This window comes from Podarcis cretensis (genome assembly GCF_951804945.1).
Source record: "Podarcis cretensis genome assembly, chromosome: 7".
Taxonomy (NCBI): Eukaryota; Metazoa; Chordata; class Lepidosauria; order Squamata; family Lacertidae; genus Podarcis; species Podarcis cretensis.
The window spans coordinates 73,471,916-73,493,689 of NC_137176.1; the positions used below are offsets into that span (position 1 = coordinate 73,471,916).

The 21,774-nt window shown below is 41.5% G+C and overlaps 1 protein-coding gene and 1 long non-coding RNA gene across 2 annotated transcripts in view; one reads left to right on the forward strand and one right to left on the reverse strand.

Annotated features, from left to right (window-relative positions):
• Positions 1-688: 688 nt before the first annotated feature.
• On the reverse strand, positions 689-6,405 carry LOC307220608. The gene is made up of 3 exons (XR_013840984.1): positions 6,360-6,405; positions 4,241-4,417; positions 689-2,123 (listed from the first exon to the last, which is right to left on the reverse strand). It is a non-coding gene; the product is annotated as an uncharacterized lncRNA (long non-coding RNA).
• Positions 6,406-6,472: 67 nt separating this feature from the next.
• Positions 6,473-21,774, forward strand: part of EMC2 (ER membrane protein complex subunit 2) — a 42,105-nt gene continuing 26,803 nt past the window's right edge. Inside the window, exons 1-3 of the mRNA XM_079984503.1 lie at positions 6,473-6,582; positions 17,015-17,128; positions 19,754-19,818. Coding sequence (XP_079840629.1) covers positions 6,543-6,582; positions 17,015-17,128; positions 19,754-19,818 — 219 coding nt within the window. The 5' untranslated portion in view covers positions 6,473-6,542. The remainder of the gene's footprint in view (positions 6,583-17,014; positions 17,129-19,753; positions 19,819-21,774) is intronic.

The window sequence follows — 21,774 nt, forward strand, 5'->3', positions numbered from 1 at the left end:
TCTTAAGGGTTTGTTCATGTGTTGTTGTTTTTGCACAAAAACCTTGCTTCTCCCTAGTTAAAATTTCCATCTGTGGCTTCAGTTTTAGAAGCCAGGAGATGAATAGTCAAACTGCAAAGCGAAGGCTTCTGACTTAAAGAGCTTGCTTGAGCCAAGACTGGCACACAGTCCTCCCAGACTTTGGAGAAGTTTTAGCTAAAACACCTTCAAGTTTGGTTATTTTATGGAGTTTGAGAAGAGTTTGGGTTTATGTAGTCAATCGACAAGCAGCTACAGATTTCAGAGATTCGGCAGGGTAGAAATAGAAAACTGGCCAAGTGCTGTTGTTAGGCCTCGGTCAAGCTTGAAAACAAGCACAGCAGCTGGAGTCTGTTTCCAATGGTGACTGGTGGCCGTTGGGATTGGTAGGGAGGCAGGAAGACCAATAGAAGGTATGAGCATTGTCAGGCTTCAGGGAATTGGCTCCCCCCCTGCCCCCGGGGCAGTAGATAAGCAGAACAAAGGAAAAGGAAATAAAAAAATTCCTTCCAGTAGCACCTTAAAGACCAACTAAGTTAGTTCTTGGTATGAGCTTTCGTGTGCATGCACACTTCTTCAGATACACTGTGTATTTTGTTTTGACTATGGCAGACCAACACGGCTACCTATCTGTAAAAGGAAAAGGAGTCTTCTTACCAGTTAGAAACTTTAATGATCACAGCGAGAGAACAAAGAGACCATTTCCTAGGAATGGCAGTGCTCCCAATTCAGAGTTTCACCCACTTCCTCCTTAATCACCCAGGTCACAACTGCATCTTGTAACCTGAGTTCGTAATCTCTGTGCTTTCTGTTCTGCTACCTTAATCAGCTTTTCTGGTGGAGGAATGCTTTCCAGAGACAGTGAATCTGTTAACTCTCTCTCTCCCAGTGCTTCTTCTCCTAGCTGTTCCCCATCCAGTGTTTCCCAGCTTCTGCCTTCTGAACTATGCCCTTCTGCAGACCAAATCTATACTTGTCCTCCTGCTCCTGGGAAGATTCAGGATCCTGATCAGTAGCAAGGGTAGTGGGAGGCTCCCACCATTCCTCCTCAGTGCAGCCCTCCTCAGCACGGTCCCTGACAGCCAGGGACAGGCAAAGCCAACTTATCCTAGTTTTGTCCCCATCCTCCTCCCTGTCTAGAGTTACCTTGGAATTCCACCTCAACACAGTCATGGGAAAAGAAAACACCTTCTTTTGAGTTGTGTTGTTTTACACATCAGGACAGATAACAATCATCTGTTCCTTAGCAGGTCTTAAAATTAGGTAAATACAACATCTGATGAACAACAACACATGACATATTACACCGTATGGGGCTTTATTCCACCCGGGTCAAAGACTCACTTTGCCACACACCCCACACATTTGCATACAGCCTCAATGGTGCCCCTCAATGGAGGCTTCACCAGGGGCAAAATCCCTGCTAGCTCACCCGTAGCTACGGTTCTGCCACCCCTTCATGTGCTGCAGCTGACTTAATCCACAATATGTGGAATGTTGTGCCACAATAAATCTAGTCTGCCGCAAGACTCCTTTCCCTTTGTCTGGACTTTCTAGGGTCTGGATAGCCCTGCGTAGTCACTTGACACTAGTCAGGCTGGGCCTATGGAGCTGAGTCTGCTCTGTTGCTGCTGGAGAACTAGAGTGCTAGTGGTGCAGAACTTACAGGGCCAGTCCTGCCCATAGGCGCTGTGGACAACATTTCCCTTTTTTAAAGGGAAATTCCCTTATTCCGAATAGGATTCCTCGCAAGAAAAGGGAAAAGTTGACAGCTATGACTGTGGAGCAGGCAGGGCGTGGTGGTAAGGTACTGAAGTACAGAGTGCCACACTGCCTGTCCTGAGTCTTCTAAGATTCAGCTGCCCATCCAGGCAGTTTCTGTGCTTTGAAGGGGTGGCAGTCATCTTGTCCTTTGCCTCAGGCAACAAAATTTCTTGGGCCAACCTTGAAAACTTAAGGCTTCCATCTGTTCTTTGGCCTCTCATGTCAGTCTGTTTCGAAATCTCCTACATCATAGTTCTCCTTGTTCTGGGGTAGAGAGTGGGGGCAGGGAGTCACATGACATCATTTATGCTCCAAGCCATCTTTTGCAGGACTCTTCAGGCCTGCGGGAATGGTGGATGAAATAAAAGGAAAGCTAACTGAATTTTGGTTAAATGACTAGTTTACTTTCCAGTCTGCGACAACATTCCCTAAAACATCCCTGCCTTCCTTGCTCATGTCCTTCAGTTTGACAGAATGTTTTGCACAAGTAACGGATTTTAAGTTTTTGGCCACAAATCGACTTACACTAACACATTAACCTCCTTGTCCCAAAGCAGAGCTCGCAGGTGTTCCTTAGTATATGTTTGGAATGCATGGCCTTGAATTTTACAAGGGTTTGTTGCCAACTTTTTAAATAGAATCAAGCTTGCTTGCAAGTCTGTTTCAGGTATGTGCTCTAACAAAATCATCTCCTGGCTGAAAATTGTTGGTCCCTCCACCCCTCTGAAGATGGAATTCATTTTCTCTTGCAAAGCTGCCTAGGTTAAGTGGTCACTGGCCAGGGCCTAGACTCCAATTTGATCTTGAATAGTGCTGTTTTTTGTTTTTTTTTAAATCCCCCAGTGAAGCTGGTCCTTAACCATATGGCCAGAATTCAGTGGTAGAATGCATGGTTTGCATTCATGATGTCTCAGACTCAACCTCTGGCCTCTCTAGTTAAAGGATTTCCAGTACAAAGGATGGGAAGCAGGTTACGTGTGTGTGTGTGTGTGTGTGTGAGAGAGAGAGAGAGAGAGAGAGAGAGAAAGAGAGAGAGAGAGAGAGAGAGAGAGAGAGACTGAGCTCTAGAACTTTTGTGTCTCATGTACCTAGCAATGCCCCATTTGGAAGGAATTTTCTGGAATCCTAGAAAAGCAACTTCCAATCAAGGAAGCCAGTTCAAATGGTTTGAAGATAAAACGCCTCCTTATCTTTTGCAGTTATCCCTGACCATTATAACTGCCTGGTGTGTGATTTACAGTGCTGTCTTACTCACAAGGTCCATTGAGTGTGATGGGACTATGTGCGCAAGATTGCAGTCTTGAATTCACTCCCTCTATTTGACCCTGCTAAAAATAAAACTCCAAAACTCTCAAAACCTGTGTGTAACTGGGATGACCCTTAATCACAGTGGAGTTTGCAGTAGTTGTGTTTCTCTGTTGAGCAAATGTGTGCAAATTTCAGGTCTAATGTAGAGTGCAGAAGCTCCCAATAACTTTAAACGCATGAACAGCACATACTAGAATGTCTCTGAAAAGTCGCTCTGGTGCCAGGATGCGGTCATTTGTGATCTCAGCATGTATTCAGGTACTCTCCAGAACAGTTAACTGCTCTTAAATCTCCTGAAAAGGTCACTGTACTGATTTTATTAGCCACTGTGTAAGTATCACATTTTTTAAAAAAATACAGCATTGTGTGAATAAAATCACAGGTTGCTCACACACCTTTCCTTTTCTTCCCTCCTTATATTTTAAAGAAGGTTCACTGGGAAGAGATGGAGAGTTCAGAAATAATACCAGTACTCCCCCACCCCCAATTTCTCTACTCAGTCTTGGCAGCATCAACTGCAAGATGACTACAAGTTTTGAGAGCCATGAATTGCATGGACTCCGTCTGGTTCTCTGGGAAAAGAGCCTTCATATGGAAGTGGTTAATTAATGAAGTCACAACCTGGTTCCTTTTTCCATTGAGGAAGAAACCTATGCCAGTGCTATATTGTCCATGCCAAATACAGTCTCTCTCAAACTTTCAAACTGGTGTGTACAACCAAGGCTCAGTAAAACAAAGTCCATATTGTGACATTTTGTGGTGGTGTCATAAACCCTACCGATCATAGACAAATGGTGTAAGATCTGTAGATAAATAATTAAGGATCAATCCTATGCACACCTACTGGAGAGTAAGTTCAACTGAACTCATTGGGCTTAGTTCTGAGTTGACACATTTAAGCTCACATACCATGCCAAAGTTCTGTTTTTTAAACCCCATAGCTACTTAGCCCTAAGCACAGGTTGTCCACCTCACATTTAAAACCTAGATGAAATTGTGTGAAGGAAATGTCACCCCACCCGCATGAATACTACAGAAAACACCACTGATGCATCTGCAGCAATTATGCCTAAAGTGTGGAACAGCCCTAAAACCTAGTAGCAATGTGATCCACTGAATCTGGTTACCTCATTGACAGTTCAAATCTTACCTGAAGGCTGATTCTGTGGTGGTGGTGGTGGTGGTGGTGGTGGTGGGAATCCTTTATTAAACTGTAATAATTGCTTGGTGAGGTGCACGTTGCCATAACCACAGGCTCCATTCCCTATTTAACTTGGCACTGCAAAAGTGGGTGCCCAGCTGAAGGCTTCATGACCTCAAAATTACACTGGAGGGAAAAATAAATAGGAAAGCTTGAAACATGCTCGTGTGAATCAGCCTTCTTGCTTCTTGCAGTTACCATGGATTTCTATACGAGTATGTGTGTGAAACAGTGCGAAGGATTCCAGAAAGTATAAGGACAATGAAAGATGCTTCTAAGTTTGAACAATTTACCACAGCAGTTACTACCCAGTGCATGTGGATGACTATGGAGGTTTGGTGGGTTTTGGAATGGGGCATGGAAGTTATAATAAAAATTTTCCCAATCATGCGTCCTATTTTGTGATGTATTATATGAGGAAGACTGAAATATATGTGTGCGAGATTATGCAGTGGGCATTACCGCACTATTAAATTTTTTTGGGAGAAATCATGTGCTCACTGCATGTGTAAAAGACAGCAAAAAGTTAGGTTAAGGAGCCTGAGATTTTACAATGGGACTTAAATGCCTATGCGAGATGTTGATGAAAACACATGTGCGAGTTTCTTCCAAGTATGAAATCACTGCTTTTTCACATAACTTGCTATGGAATCAGTTAAAACGCTGGAAATCCTGTACTTTTGTGGCACAGGTTTTACTTGCCAACCAGGATCGAGGAATACGGAGGGATAAAGAATCACAGCGGGGGTACATACATGTCAAAAAGTACCAGCATGAACATCTGTACAGTAGGCTTTGATGTGAGGACACCATGAAAGGGTGATAAGACAACTGTGCTCTGTCATAATTAGTTATGTAGGTCCATATATCTGCATACAATGGGCGGGTGGACATGGGTGGACATGGTAGCCTCTGCAATACTCCATCATCAGGACTACTGTGTGGCAATGAGAGCAGCAAAATAGGCTGCCTCTGTTGCATCCTTGAACTCTCCAGCAGGGGCAGACTTTGGTAATATTGTGCCCTGGGCAAGGACAAAATTTGTCATCTTCCTCCCTTTCTCCTTCTGTTCTGCGCATGCTCTCAAGTCATAGTTTTGTACCCCCTTGGGTTGGTCCCTTGTGCAGGGGGAGCACAGCTCTCCAGGGAGGTCTGGAGATAGTTTTCTGTGGAGGAAAGCCTTGAAGATCCACTGCGACACGTTTTGCACAGCACTTTTGAGGATAAAGTCACATGCCTTCCAAACAACCTTGATGTACCTCTCCTGTATGCCATTTCCCACTACTTCTATACTACATGACTTTGGGTGTGTCTTGTATTTGGGCTTACTACTGTGTCTTGGGCTTACTACTACGGTTTGCTGTTTCCGTTATTCTTGTGAGCCCTTCGGTGTCCATCTTTGGGTGAAGAAAGATGGGAGATAAATAATACACAGGTGTACAAAAGAAAAGACAGTTAAGAGTGAGCACCAGAGGCAAAAAGCCCCAAAGGTTAAAAGAAAAAAGTCTGTGCTGCTTTTTTTTTGGGGGGGGGGGTGGAGGGGAAAAATATTTTCCACGTAGTAAATTAAATTAATTTCACATAGCAAATTAAATTAAGAATTTCCCCCCTCTCCCTCTTCTCTCCCTTGCCCTTGCATGTCTTTTTCTTTTTCCTATCTCAGGACTTTGTTATAGCAATCCAATAAGAAATACGGAATAAAATAATATGTAATAAAAGGGGTGGGGGTGGGAAACAGCTATTACTTCATGTTGTAAGATCTAATTCACTTGTGAATGTGCTTTTCCTTTATGAGGTAAGGTGGCGTGTCTTGTCTTTTACACTGTAAACCTGAGGGAAGGGAATAGATATCCCCCCCCCTCTTTTTTTAAACTATCTTTACATAAGCGGCTGTGGGAAACCCCCCTTTTTATTTTTTAATAAACACATCCTCTAAGGAAGCAAGCAGCTAAATAAAACGATTTCTAAATCCCTGGATTGAAAGCCGCGTATAAACGCCACCCTTCACCCAGGTCGTCCGCCTCAGCGAACTGGAGACCGAGAAGCGAAAGGCGCTTTTAAGGCCAACCTGAGACGAAGAAGGTCGCTCGCTTTCCCCGCCCTCCGCGAGCGAATCCCGCCCCTAGCTCCCTCCAACCAATCAGGCTCGGATCTGTCAGCGATTGAGCTCGGGGCGGGGGCCAGGAAACTCTGTGGGCGGGGCTCCGGGCGGTCACGTGGCGCAGGCGAGGCGTGAGGGGAGCCCGGCAAGATGGCGAAGGTCTCGGATATGTACGATGTCACTTGGGAAGGTAACTTGCCGGCCGCGCGGCCGCGGTGTGCGTTGGCTCGGCGGGGGCGAGAAGGGGAGGGCGCGATACGGGCAGACCCAGGGTGAGGTGTGGGCGCAGCGACAGCGGCTCTGGGGCGGGGGAGAGGCGCCCGCCGCTTCGGAAGGATAGCCGAGGCCTTGCTAGCGCCTCCCCACGCCAGGCGAAAAAGCCTCAGCAACTTCGCCGTCTCTCCCCCCCGCACAGTTGGTCTGGGAGTCCTTTAGGTGGTATTCTCGAAGCTGATCTACGCACAGAATTAACCCCATCATGGCTTGCGGGGCTGCTTACCTGGTGGGATTTGCGTCCGAGTAGGAACGTGGGTGGCGTTGTGGGTTAAACCACAGAGCCTAGGACTTTCCGATCATAAGGTCTGCGGTTCGAATCCCCGCGAATCTCATCTCATCTCTCCTTTGAATTTACAAGGTCTTTAGCTCCAGTCTGCAATATGGGGATGATACTTTTAAGGATTACAGTAAGATAATGTGTACAAGGTGCTTTGAAAAGTGCTATTTAGGTGACAATGATTCCTAAGTGCGTCAACAATGGATAAAGTTGTGAAAGAAGTGTATGCAGCCTCTTGATAGAGTTTCAATGAGAGGCTAAATAAAAGTAAGTTGTTATTGTTGTTAAGTATATGATATATTGCATTGGATGCCACACTGAATACAATAAGCCCACAATTTATGCAGGGTGGTGCTGTGGGTTAAACCACAGAGCCTAGGACTTGCCGATCAGAAGGTTGGCGGTTTGAATCCCTGTGACGGGGTGAGCTTCCGCTCCTCGGTCCCTGCTCCTGCCCACCTAGCAGTTCGAAAGCACGTCAGAGTGCAAGCAGATAAATAGGTACCGCTCTGGCGGGAAGGTAAATGGCGTTTCCGTGCGCTGCTCTGGTTTAGCCATGCTGGCCACATGACCCGGAAGCTGTACACCAGCTCCCTCGGCCAATAAAGTGAGATGAGCGCCGCAACCCCAGAGTCGTCCGCGACTGGACCTAATGGTCAGGGGTCCCTTTACCTTTACCTTTACCTTACTAGGAACATAGGGGACGGTGATCTCAAGGAGTTTACAGCCTTCCTTTTTCACCTGTCCTGTCGTGGTCACAGTTTTTCACCTGCCCTGTCGTGGTCACAGCGAACACAAGGACAGATTTAACTCCCCCCCCCCCCCCAGCATGAGTGTAGCCAGGATTTATGTTAGGCAGACAGAATACTCCCCTGTCACTATCCTCTGCCTGGCTCTGTAGCAGATTCGGAATGAAATGTCTTGACAACAGTTGTTTTAAATTACATTCTTTTGACCCCAAGTTCTCAGAAATATCTGTCATAATTTTTCTACAATGTATACTTTTAGTTAAGCGTTTTTCATTTATTTACTTGATTCGGGAGGCAGCTGCCCCCCTGGCTACATATACGCCTAGTCCTGTTTATCAGTGAATTAAGATTTTTCTTCTTGATTAAACCCACATTGGAGATTGAGGGCGCAGAGCTTGGGGGCGAAGGTGGAGACTCTTCCCCCATCTTCCTTCAGGACACTCATCTTAAAATTATCTCCTCTGAAAAGCCATTTCCTTTCATCCTTTTTCCTAACTAAAGATTGATAAATCTACACCTTTACCGTCACCCCTTCATTGACTGTTGGCCTCCCCCCCCACTGTTAAAATTTGGGATTGTATGCTCTTTGGGACAGGGAACTTTGGCGCTGGGGGTCAGAGAGAAGATAATGAAACTTTGTAAAATGCCAGGTGCAGTGATGGGGCTTTATAAGTAATGTATTAGCAAGGGCCTTTTAGCAGCAGCTGAATAAATTCGAAGACATGGAGATGGTTGTATCATTCAGTTGTTGGCCACTGCCTTGAACATCACTGGTTGGGTCGCAGGTTTAACTTAATAACTAATAAGTTAAAAGTATAGCTCTGTTGTAGGTATTTCTTTTAGATCCAGGTCCTTCTGTATGATGGATGTGTATATGTACTTTAATAAACTGAATAGAGTGAAAGATTATGAGTCACTGGGGTAGGGCTTATAAACTTAATAGTGTTTAGCTTATTTTTTGTTGCTATTTTGTTAATATTGTTTTATAGATTATAAATGCCTTTTTGATTTGATAATCATATAATATGACTTAACACAGGACTTGTGATACTCTGTTCTATTATTGCAATTCGTTTCTTGTAAGCCACTTTGGGATTCATTTGGATGGAAAGTGGCATAGAAATGCAAGAAATAAAATCAAAACCAAATCAAGTAATCATAGTAATATAATGCATTACTATGCAATAGAGGAGTTCATTACAGAGTACTGCCTGTTTGAAGAGCTTTACAGTGCTTCATGACCAATATATTTGCTTCCATATTGCAGTTGAGGGCTTGAGGCTTGGACAAAAGTAGTTTGCCAAGGCCAACCAAAACCTGGGTTTTCCTGTTTTTCAGCTTGTACTTTCAGCTGCTACATTCCATGAGTCGTAAGCATATACATCTATAAAAAAGCAATGAGGTTGTGGTCAGTCTTAAGATTCTTGCAGATTCATCTTGTGCATATTTACTTGGAAGAAAGATCCACTCGGTTCCAATTAAGGGCATGCGGGATTGCAGTTCTAATTTGTTGCTTTCTTTGTGGCTTCTGAAATCTTTCTTATGCTTGCATATAGTTCTTACTTGAGTGTTAAGTAAGAATTCAGACTAAAGCAGGGTTTTCCAAAGTGTGGTCTGTGGACCACCAGTAGTCCACAAGCTTCATTCAGGTTGTCTGTGGCATGTCTGCATTAAATATTTATAATGATTTTAATTGTGTTTTTATTGCCTTTTATTTCTTGTATTGTGTTTTATTGTATTACAATTTAAATTCCTTAGATAAAAATGCAATTAAAAATTATACAGCATCTAACAGAATGCATTACAGTTGCTACTACAGGCAGAATAATCATTAAGTAGTTCAACAAGATTTAACTAGATTTATTTATTAATATGCATACTTATCTACTTCATAATGGAAACCTAATCGTATCTGCTTTCAAAGAAGTAGAAATAAAAAGCAGAAGATTATTGCCATCCATTTTCCTCAGACTGGCAGTATTTAAATGAACTAGCGTGGTGTAGGGTTAAGAGTGGTGGACTCGTAATCTGGTGAACTGGGTTCGCATCCCCGCTCCTCCACATGCACCTTGGGCTAGTCACACATCTCTGAAGTCTCTCAGCCTCACTCACTTCACAGAGTGTTTGTTGTGGGGGAGGAAGGGAAAGGAGATTGTTAGCCGCTTTGAGACTCCTTAAGGGGAGTGAAAGGGGGGTATCAGGTCCAAACCCTCCCTCCCTCCCTCCCTTCCTTCCTCCCTTCCTTCCTTTCTATGGGATTTATTTTTTAAAATGTATTTTATAACCTGTCCAGTATCGCAGTACAGTCGTACCTTGGATCCCGAATGCCTTGTGAGTCAAACGTTTGGTTTGCGAAGGTTCTTTGGAACCTGAATGTCCAACACGGCTTCTGATTGGCTGCAATTGGAATTGGATTGCAGTTGGATTGGCTACAGCCAATTGGAAGCCGCACCTTGGTTTCCGAACGTTTTGGAAGCCAAACGGACTTCTGGAACAGAATCCGTTCGACTTCCGAGGTGCCACTGCAGTGTCATGTCTTACTAGCATTACTTGTTATTGTAATTCCGTATTGTGAAACCATAGAGTATGGAGGATCAAAAGACTAAACAGGTTAATCCCTAGAGGCAGATCACCCAACTACCAGCTCCCTATCTAAACAGCATCTATTGATAAGATACTTGAGCAGTGGGGGTAATATTTCCATATGCTTGTTTCCCATGTTGGTAACCTCTGTAGGAAGCAGTTGTGTGGGTTGGGCAGAGGTAATTCCTCCTGCATCGGTTTTTCCAGGCCCCTAAAATGTGGCAATATTGATGTATTATTATTTATTAAATTTCTAAACCACCATTCATTTGACGATCACAGGGCAGTTCAAAATATAAAAATGCAAAAATGCATAACATAATAACAAACAAAAATAATACCTCCCCCAGTTTAAAATGCCATTGATAGTTTAATTAACCAGTTTATAGTAGGCCCACAACTTATACACATTTAACTTGTGCACATTCAGCTTTACACACATGGCAGAAATTAACATTAATAAAAAGGGGCAGAAAGGGGGTGGGGTTCTGGGGGAAATGGTTTTGGCAATCCCACCTGCCGTTGAACTCGTTGAGTTTTGACTGTACGTGATTCTGGGTTTAAGGTGTGATCCCTGGAAAGTAACCCCCACGTAATTTGCAGGCTTACTGTAGTTCAGGGAACAGTCACTTTCATAAAACTAGTTTCTCTTGTTCATAAAATAAACTGTGAATGGAGATTTTGTAATAGTTTCAAATATAATGTTGACACTCAGAAATGCATGCTCTGTAGGTTATCCAGAATTGCCAAGGAACTTCAACCCATCTGTGCATGCTTGAGATAATACAGGCCTGCTTATATAGTCAGTGTTAATCAAAGCCTCTGTTCATTGCTTTCCAGTCATTAAATATTTCACATATGAGTTCTGTAAGAACTCTTGAGCGGTTGCTGTCTGGACCCAGTGAATTGTCCATTTTTAACATGTCATTAAGGCCTAAAACTCTCTCACCACTATATGCCTCCATTTCTCAGACTCCCTTCCTGAAAAGGTTTGTTTAGGCACAGAGATCTGCCTTACGTCATTCACTGTGAAGATGGATGCAAATAATTCATTCAATTTCTCTGCAGTATCCTCTTCTTCTAGCACACCTTTGACTCCCTTGGTGTCCAGAGGTTCAACCATTTCCCTATCTGGTTTCCTGCTTCTAATGTACTTATAGATTTTATTCTTGATGGTGTTTAGCAGTGCACTCATTTGTTTTTCATCCCTTATTGTCTGCTTGTATTTATTTTGCCTAAGTTTGTCTTCCTTTTTGTTTTCCTTATTTGAGCAAGACTTCCAATTTCTGAAGGAAGCTTTCTTGCCCCTCCAGTTGATTCCATGATCAACTTTTTTAGGGCACATTCTGTGCACGTCTAATTGAAGTCATTATTACAGTGCTTCTTCCTTTGCATGTCTCTTTACTTTTATTATTCATCTTAATTAAAAGGGAGGAGGATGTGGCATGTGGAAAGTCCTAAGGACCAGATAGAGCAGCCTGGATGAAATATATGTAACGTTTTTTCTTTCTTTTAGAGAGTTGGAAACAATATTCAGATTGTAGCCTATGAAAGTATAGGGAAAGAGGTACAGAATTTGACACAGTGTACAGAAATTATTTGTGAGAATTTCTTGAGTCATTCAGTGGCCTGATAGGCATGTACAGTGGTGCCCCGCAAGACGAATGCCTCGCAAGACGGAAAACTCGCTAGAAGAAAGAGTTTTCCGTTTTGGAGGTGCTTCGCAAAACGAATTTCCTATGGGCTTGCTTCGCAAGACAAAAATGTCTTGCGAGTTCCTGTGGTGTTTTTTTCCTTCCCCCCACTTTTTCTAAGCCGGTAAGCCGATTATCTGATAAGCCGCTAAAAGCCGCTAAACCGCTAATAGCGCTAATCCGCTAAGCCGTCAATGGTCTTGCTTCGCAAGACGAAAAAACCGCTAGACGAAGAGACTCGTGGAACGGATTCTTTTCGTCTTGCGAGGCACCACTGTAATGACAAGCCAGAATTATTAGTATTCATTTCATTTCTCTGCTGCTTTATATTTTTAAGAAAAAATCTCAAAGTTGTTTACAACATATTAGAACATCAAATAAAACAGTCCAGAAGAAAACATTACCCAAAGAAAGACAAATAAAGTATAGTACATTCAAAGCAACATAATTAGCTGGAAACTAAAATATTATCTTGATGCTTTCAAAATAAAACATTACCAAAGGAAGTCAAATGTAAAATGCAAATGTTAAATATCATAACTAAGAATAAAGTATTATCATAAGCATAGAACATATCTGCTGCTGTTGCTACCAGTCCTGCCAATGGTAGTTCATAGCAGGCCTTGGCTGTGGAAGCCCAGGCTCAGTGACCTGGGTCTGCCCTAAGAGACAGCCAAGATGTTCCCTGGTCTCTTCAGCATCCACAACTTTTGTAGCTGGAGTCAGTCAGGGTCCCATCCTCCCAGGCCCTTCCAGGAGTTACTGCCAAGAATTATGCAAACTATGGTTTACTAGAAGTGAGGAAGCATCCTGGTGCGCACTGCTAACATTGCACCCGGCCCCTCCTCCATTTGCCACACTATGAGGAAATCAACTAGAGCGCTAGCAAGCCATTACTTGCAAACCAGGGCAGTAGATTTGAAACTTAATTCCACAACTTGTTTTCAAGTTTAAATTTGGCTGACCAAATTTAATTTAAGATGGAGGGCCACTACCACCATCGTGACAAGCTGAAAGTTGATATTGTTTTCCTACAGAAATCATCAGGCTGCAGCACTAGACTGCAATTTCTGCATGCTCACTTGGGAGTGATCCTTCTAAATAAACATGTACAGGGCTGAGACTGTTGGACATTTAATGTGCTTGTTTTCTTATATTAAGTGATCAAATGACAAAACATGGCCTGTCTCATATTTTTCCATCACTAGATACCCTATACTTTAATATTCAGTCATTATTACATTTGAGAGATATAATGGCATGGAGGCTTTAGTAGTGGCTGAGTAAATTCATGGAGGAAGCTTCCATTATTTTGTGTATGTTTGGACTGTCACTCCGTGCACTACGTCTGAGATTCAATCGCATTCTTTCTGTCCAATCTTTTAATTTCCAGAGGTTGTCTTGAGTCAGGAACCATTTAGTTTTTACTCAGGCACATGAAATGTAACTCTGTGGTGGTTTTGGTTGTCTTTTAAAATAAAATTTTGCACAGTCCTATTTCACCCCTCCTATTTGTGGAAGGAATCATATGTGGGGTAGGAATGGGGTGGACTATAGAAAGAAATCTGTTTGATCTAAAACTTACAGCTTAACTTGTAAATTTTGAAGTGACAGGAAGAGCAACAACTTCAGTCTTTTCTTTTTCTATTAAAATGTAATTAAAAATATAAGTTGTTGTGCATTTAAGATGTCTATAATAGGCAGAATAAAAATAAAAGGTAAAGGTAAAGGTACCCCTGCCCGTACGGGCCAGTCTTGACAGACTCTGGGGTTGTGCGCCCATCTCACTTAAGAGGCCAGGGGCCAGCGCTGTCCGGAGACACTTCCGGGTCACGTGGCCAGCGTGACATCGCTGCTCTGGTGAGCCAGAGTCGCACACGGAAACGCCGTTTACCTTCCCGCTGGTAAGCGGTCCCTATTTATCTACTTGCACCCGGAGGTGCTTTCGAACTGCTAGGTTGGCAGGCGCTGGGACCGAGCAGCGGGAGCGCACCCCGCCGCAGGGATTCGAACCGCCGACCTTTCGATCGGCAAGCCCTAGGCGCTGAGGCTTTAACCCACAGCGCCACCTGCGTCCCAGAATAAAAATACTGTACACCAAAACAAACCAAAGGAGTCCCTACTCACACAATGCCTTCTGTTGTCACCTATGGCTTTCTTCATCATGAAAAATTGATCATCTTTCCCTCCCTCCCTCCCTCCCTCTCTCTCTATTTAAGATAAAGGACTGTGTCTGTGCTTGTGTTGCTGACCTCATCTGTCTTGCCAAGCACCACTCCTGCTCCCCCCCCCCCCGCAAGTGTTAGAAACTGAGATATGAAAACCAGGAGCTGAATGGCACCTTAAACCTAGGTTATGGGCGCAACAACAGAATATCTAGGCAAACTTTTTTATAACAAGAATACAAAGCTGAAAATGAATGAACTGCAGCTAAAATATTATGTTAATTTTCCACATGGTATAGTCCTTCCCCTGCCCGCCCCCCAATATTTGTAAGAAGATCTGTTCTCCGGTCTTCAGAGAGTAGCTGGAAGTGGGGAGGCAGAAAAAAGTCCTCATTTCCTGCCACTCTGCAGTTTTAATCTGAAATCTGAAAATGGAGGGTTAGGAGGGAAGTGGCGGGTGGCATCAGAGCAAGACTGGGAAGCAGTTCCTGGGGAGCTGCCCTAGTCTATCTGTTCCTCCATGGTTTGTTGGACTATTATGTCTCTCTTCACTTGCCCCTGCCACTAAGGGAGGTCGGCTGGTGAGCTATTGTCACTCTGTAGTTCATAGCACCACCTCTCTGTGCTCAAGCAAATTGCAGTGTGCCAACATCCTTATGCAGACAATTTATAAAGGGTGAAAAAAGGCATCATTGGGCAGGATATAACAGCTTGAATTCATGATGACTTTCAGGTCCACCTTGACTGATTGATTATATCACTTGAGTTTGAGGTGGATTTTTATGTCTGCTGCCAGTGCTTTTTTGCAGTCTAGCTTTCTGTGTTCTTGACAATTATTTATTCAGAAACTGCTTTTTTCTGTGTGATTTTGGATGCTTTGAAAGTGTGATTAATAAGGATTTAAAACTTCCCCATTGGTCTTCCTCATAATAGAAGATGATGTAATGTTCATGAAGTGTAATGACTACCCTATTTAAATAAATAGTTAAAAGTGTACATAAATGTTGCCATATTAATTTTAGATATAATTTTAATTTTTTGCACACTCCCTCAGACCATGCTTTTATATTAGTTTAGGGAATAGTAGTGAAAATATATATGTACATTGCTATTCCAATTTTAAAATTCTTACTGAAATAGAAAGCAACCAATGGCCTTGGAATAATCTGTAGTTTATAGGAATAATGAAAACAATCCAAGAGTTCCCAGATGAGGCAATAGAAGAAAATGATCTGCTTCGTAGCTAACACAATGAAGCAATAATAGTATATACTCATTTTGAGATGAAACTTATTCCTCCTTCTCTTCAAGACTCAATGCATGTTCAGTTATATGTTTGCATTGGGAAATATTACCCAAAGCAATTACAAATCTTTCATAGAAGCAGCAGGCAAGTTGAAGGAGTAATAATCATAAATGTGCATTATGACAAAAATAATAAAATAAAACAGAACTTGACAGGTTCAAATCCATTATGCATTAAGCCTGAAATTCAGCATTTTGTACTGCATTATGTTTCTGGCATCCATAAAGGCAGCAACACAATAATCACTGAGCATCCACATGCTGTGAATATGATCAGTTACCCCAGTGCTGAAAGATATTGAATAGCAAGAGGAGAAAATTTTGACTTTAGACATTGGCCCGTTTCATCCATCATGGTACTCCAAACTATGGTTTAACATGAACAAGCAGGCATGGTTGGTGAACACTGCTCAGATCTCGCCTGCCCCATTTCTCCCTATCCCAAGTCAGGAAGAAACAAATTAGTGTTGGCTTAGTGCTACATGTGAACCACCACTTGTGGTTTGTTTGTCTCCAAATAAACCATGAGAGGAATCCAACATTTCTTTTTGTTTGGGTTTGTTTTCTCCTGGCTTCAGAAAGGGAAGAGTGTGGCTTGTGTGATTTGAGCAACCTGCGCTAGCACACTTATTCATAAACACACCTTGGCTTACAACACAAGACACAGCTTGGCTTACAACACAAGAATGGGTCATCTTTACACGTCTTTAGCTGCCAGGCAAAAACATTTCTCATTATCCAGGCCTTCGGCCACTATGGCCTGTTAAATGTGTGTGGGGGTTGTATTGTGATAATTTTATTATTACGCTGAGTATTATGTTTTTAATATTAAGCTGCGTAAATTATGTTCTTAATGTTATACACTGCCCTGGGATCTTTGGATAAAGTGCAGTATAAAAATTGAACAAATAACTGAAATAAATAAATGGCTTGCAAACTGAGATTTTCTGTACAACCAGCTCAAAATTACTGGGGGGGGGGGGAGGCCATTACCTGGCTGTAGGCAGGTGCACATCAGTTAATTGAGAACCACACTTTCAGCTTTAGTAAGAACAATTTCTCATTAAATAACCTTCATGATCTTCCTAGAATTATAATTACATCAATTGCCTTGAATGATTGGAAAGGAAGCAGGTACCAGACTTGGTGCAGGCATGTTTTTGTTTCCATGCTACTCTTTCTGGCCAGGTGCCTAATATGATGACCACTTGCAGGCAGACAGTGTTTTGTCTCTGCATAGAGATAAGATTCTCAGCCTCTAAATGTGCTGTGTATTGCCTCTCACATTTTGCACTTTTGAATGCTACTGATCAGTATTAAAAGGTAATGGAAGATGTGCTTGGGAGTTCATGTTGTGCTGGTTTTTCACTGTATAAGGGATAATACTCGTTAGCTAATACCTGTAAACCTAAAAGTCTCAATGTTTATTTCATTTTCCACAAACATAATTTCAAAGCTAGAAACTTTAAGTTACTAAAACTATTATTATCAAACAGAAAATGTACATACCAATTCTTTTCAGAAATGTTGATTAGGAATTGTCATTCCACTGTTTCATTTTTTTTTTTTTCAGAGATGCGAGATAAAATGAGGAAATGGAGGGAAGAGAACTATCGGAACAGTGAGCAGATAGTGGAAGTTGGAGAAGAATTAATTCATGAATATGCAGCTAAGCTTGGCGATGACAGTAGGTCAAAGCTGTTTCACATCTCTTGCCGTCTTTATTCTGTGCAGCTGCTTTTATTATTACCTGATTGATTCTCCTATTACACCCTCAATATTATTTTTCTTTTACTTCACTTTTCTTGTGCATGCTGATGTATGGTACGCCCATAAAGCTCAACATCTGCCAGTTTTCCTGACTCTTGATCTGCTTTCCAACTTAAGGGTGTGGGCAGGGAGATGTATACCTAATCGGATGTATAGCCTGGCCCGCTAGTCATGCAAATACATTTGAGAGAACCCTTGGCCCAAGCATCCTTGGCCAGATTTCACTCATTGGTTGTCTTCACTCGTTTGAAGGATGGCTAAGTTTTGAAATGGAGACAGAAGGTTATTCCTTAAATTTAACCATAACTTCAGCTACGTGGAATCAATATAAGAGTTCCTTTTATTATAGCGTTGGGCATGAGAGTCTAGGGCGTGCCTGGATTTTCATTATATACAATAGCTCTACATCATTTGGGGGGATCGTAAGTGCACAATACTAATTCTCCCCAGACAGAAACTTGGCACAGAGCATTTTATACCAGAAGGGAATTGTTTAAAAAGAAAGTCACAATAATGCAATACCTCTTTTTATATAAGCACAGGATAAAGCATCAGAGTGTTTTATGGCAAGAAAACTGTATAAAGTTGACCAAGGCTCTTATGTAGGCAGGAAGGGAATAAGTATCAGTGATTTGTTTTTAATGAGCTCATTCTACTTTCTCTTTCTTTCCTTTCTATAACTTAGTTAACCTAATTCAGACAGTATGAGCAGTTCATTTTTGGCAAAGGTCTCAAAGATCAGAACGGGTGTACCCTTCTTTATTTAATTTTAGGAAGTTTTGGTCTCAGTAACACTGACATTATACAAAGAGAGAGAGGGGAGCAATATTTCTGAAATGGGTTCATTTCTTAGAACACTCGACCAGAGGTCTTTCAGTTTGGGATGTTATCATAAGATGTTACTAATATATCTCATAATGATGAGCATTAGAATATTTTTTTCAGAGAACAACTTAGTGGGGAAATTCTGTTCATTCAGATGTTTTTGAACTACAATGCCCATTAGCTCTAGCAAGCATGGCCAATGGCCAAGGATGGTGAGAGTTGTAGTTTAGCAACATCTGGAGGGCCAAAGGTTCCCCAAACCTGGCTTCGGTATACACCTGAAAGTTGCATATAATAGCATAGCACAGTCACTTTCTTATTTGGTTTTGAGATTTAAAATTTGAAGTGCCCAGGAAAACAGGCCTGTATATGTTGTCTCCCGAGTTTTAATGTAAACTCAGTGGGTGATAGAAAGGGCAGTGATCTCAACAGGGAAGTTGAGTGTGCTGTTTTTCATCGCCTTTCACTTAGTAAATTTATAAAGGAAACATATTTACTTCACTCGTTTTGTCTTTTCGGAGAATCACTGACAATAGTAGATTCCCTAATTAATAGTGTTCATATGATGTATATGAATGAATCCTCCATATGTTTCCTGGTGTCATATCCATTTTTGTTTCCAGAGGCTATGTAGTTTCTATTCTAAGAAAGCAATCTGATTTTAATTAAGAAGGCATAGAACATAATAGCCACACATTCACTGAAGTGGTAAAAGCCAAAATCAGAGTGATTGTTGTGTTGTCTGTGGAAAGTAGATTTTCATTGAGGGGCAATCTGTACCCTCCCAAACCTTTAGTTTTTACACAGAACAATTCTATGTGTGTATCACAGAAATTTGTACACTTGTCTATTTCATGTGCATGCCTTTCCTCTTGAATGCCAAATGCTCTCAGTATAGTAGGGTAGTTTTATTTATTATTGTTCATTGTAACTTACAAGAGAGCATTATATGACAGTATAATGTACAGCTTCAGTCAACATGATACACTTTATTCATACAACCATTCACCCAGTCTCACTCACCACCCTCATCAGGCATAAATGCAAAACTCAGTTTAAACATATGTACCCACCATAGTGCTGTATCTCCTTTACATTTCCCCCCGCTTTGTGCCACCCCTGTCAAAATTGGAGATATCTCTGGGAGCTACAAAAAATTGCTTGGGATCCTGATCCAGCTTTCAGGCCAGGGTTTACCCATAATAATAATAATAATAATAATAATAATAATAATAGTAATTTATTATTTATATCCCGCCCATCTGGCTGGGTTTCCCCAGCCACTCTGGGCGGCTTCCAACAAAATGCTAAAATACAACATTTATGTCATCCCTGACATAAAGGAAAAAATGGAGAAGAACAGAACACCAGAATTGGTGAAAGTGTCCCCTAAAAACTGTTGTTCTGCTAAACCCCCAAAGTGCTTTTTGAAATTGGGGGAGCTGTGAATCATTTCCATAGTTGGTTTGTTATCATAAATAGCTATTCTGGTGTAGTAATATTGCATTGTAATATGGAACACACTACAAAAATGCTTACGCAGCATAAGTGAACACTATAGCTTTTAAAAGTGTTTAGTAGCACATACTAATTTTGAGCACTAATTATGACAGGTCCATGTTTCCATAAAAAACAAAAGAATGTAATTTGTTTTAGGTGTTTTGAAAAACATACTACCTCATTTCATATGACAGATGTATTTTTGTGTGTTTTCTAGTCTGGATAATATATGAGCAAGTGATGATTGCTGCATTGGACTGCAGTCGGGATGACTTGGCACTGGTAAGTAGTCCAGCTGACCTCTGCTGCAAATGTAATGGCTTGGAACACTGCTTACCGCAAAGGATTCTCCCATTCTCTCCTCCTTCCTGCGGCTCCCTATGTCCCCTGAAAAGCTGCTCCTGAAGCTTGAGATACCCTTTGGAATGGCATGGTGTGTAACATAGAGGGCTGCAGCAAGAGAGGGAATTGGTGAAATCTGGAGAGTCTGCCTTGAATGAGAGGAAGCTCCTTTTTAATTTACACAATGTGAAACTTTTCCGGGCAATTTTTTGGAGGTGCAAATAGGTGGTTCTAGATGGTCAGTTTATAGCACAATGTGCTTTTGGGGAGCTAGACAATCTCTCCCCACCCCCAGTGGTTTTGTATTGCATTTGTGCAGCACTCTACTGCAAAATTCTGTTGCAATTCTTTTGTTGTCTTGTGAAGTTCTAAAAAGTTTTGTGTTCTTCAAAGATTAAGAGCTCCTCTCACTGTTCCTTATAGGCATGGCGGTGTCTTTAAGAATAGAATGATAGGCTGGTATTCAATGAAATCCTACTTAGAATAGACACGTTGAAATTACTGAACTTAAATTAGTCAGGTCCATTTACTTCATAAGTCCCCCCCCCCCCCACTAAGTTATGGTCTGGCATTTCTGTAGTAAGCTGCTTTTAAAAGTTTACTAATTTTAATTCTGTGCACTCGTCCTCTTCAGTGCTGGAGTGCATATTTTTCCTATTTATTTTTAAGAAACAACTAACAACTGTCATGTTCCTTCATGACAAATCTAGCTTCCATTTTATACTGATGAACTATTGCAGTTTAGGTCCTTCAGTGAGGCTAGCATGAACACAAGCATTGTGGGAAAACTAATACTGAGATTTTTTTTGATTGTGTAGACCCTGGAGGCTTGTAGAACCTTAAATGAAATAATGCCTACACCAATATTTTGCTTATAATTATCACAGGTCTTTCAAAAGTACTAAAAATATTTACAGCTACAGTACTTGGATACAAGCTGGGTGCCAAAATAATATCTTAGCTGCTATATTGTAAAGAAAATGTTGATACAGAATCTCAGTGTATGTCAGCTTTTCAAATGATTGAAAGGTACCTCTCTCAATCTACTGATTTTTTTGTGCCATCTACAGTAAATGTTTTGCATGTGGGTTCCATTGCATAGCTGCTACGAAAATGTTTGTATTATGGAAATCCTTTTCATTTTGGTAAAAAAGGAGGAGACCTACAAACTAGGGAATTTGATACTTTTTCTCTAACCAGCAACTTCTGGTGAAAGAGCCATGTAAATGTTCGAATTACGTATACAGAATTTTCTTGCTGAAAGTTTGTTCCTTAGTTTGGCAGTGGATGTGAGCTCAAGGAAAAGTATAAAGGGAATGTGAGAAAAAGATCATTTATGAATTTTTAAGCTAATTGTAATTTCAAGAATAAGAGAGTTTTTCTTTATCAATACCTTATGAACACAGTTTTGGAACAATTTTATTATATTAGAATATCTCATTCTGATATCTCAAATATGACTGGGGTTGTAGAAAGTGAGATGCAGTGAACATCACTGTTCGTTCAGGAGATTTTGCCAGTATCACCCAATAAAAAGAAAGCCATGATAAAATCATGGAGTTGGAAGGGGCTTGTAAGCCATCTGTTTCACTCCTTCCTTGATGAGAGAAATCCAGAGCTAGAGCAACCAAGCTATCCAACCTTTGCTTGAAGACTTATGGTGGGATAGAGCCCATTCCCTAGGTATGGTTCTACTGCCATAAAACTCTTACTGTTAAGAGTTTCCTAATTTTCAACCAAAATCTGTCCTACCAGCTGTATATAGAGCAAGATGTGGAGAATGGTAAGCATGTTTTACAACATAAAGGGTTTTTTAGAAGGGGGACCCTTTTGTATTGCATCACTTCACCCATGCACTGATATCCTTTCTGTCTTCAGTGGAAACCACTTTTGAAA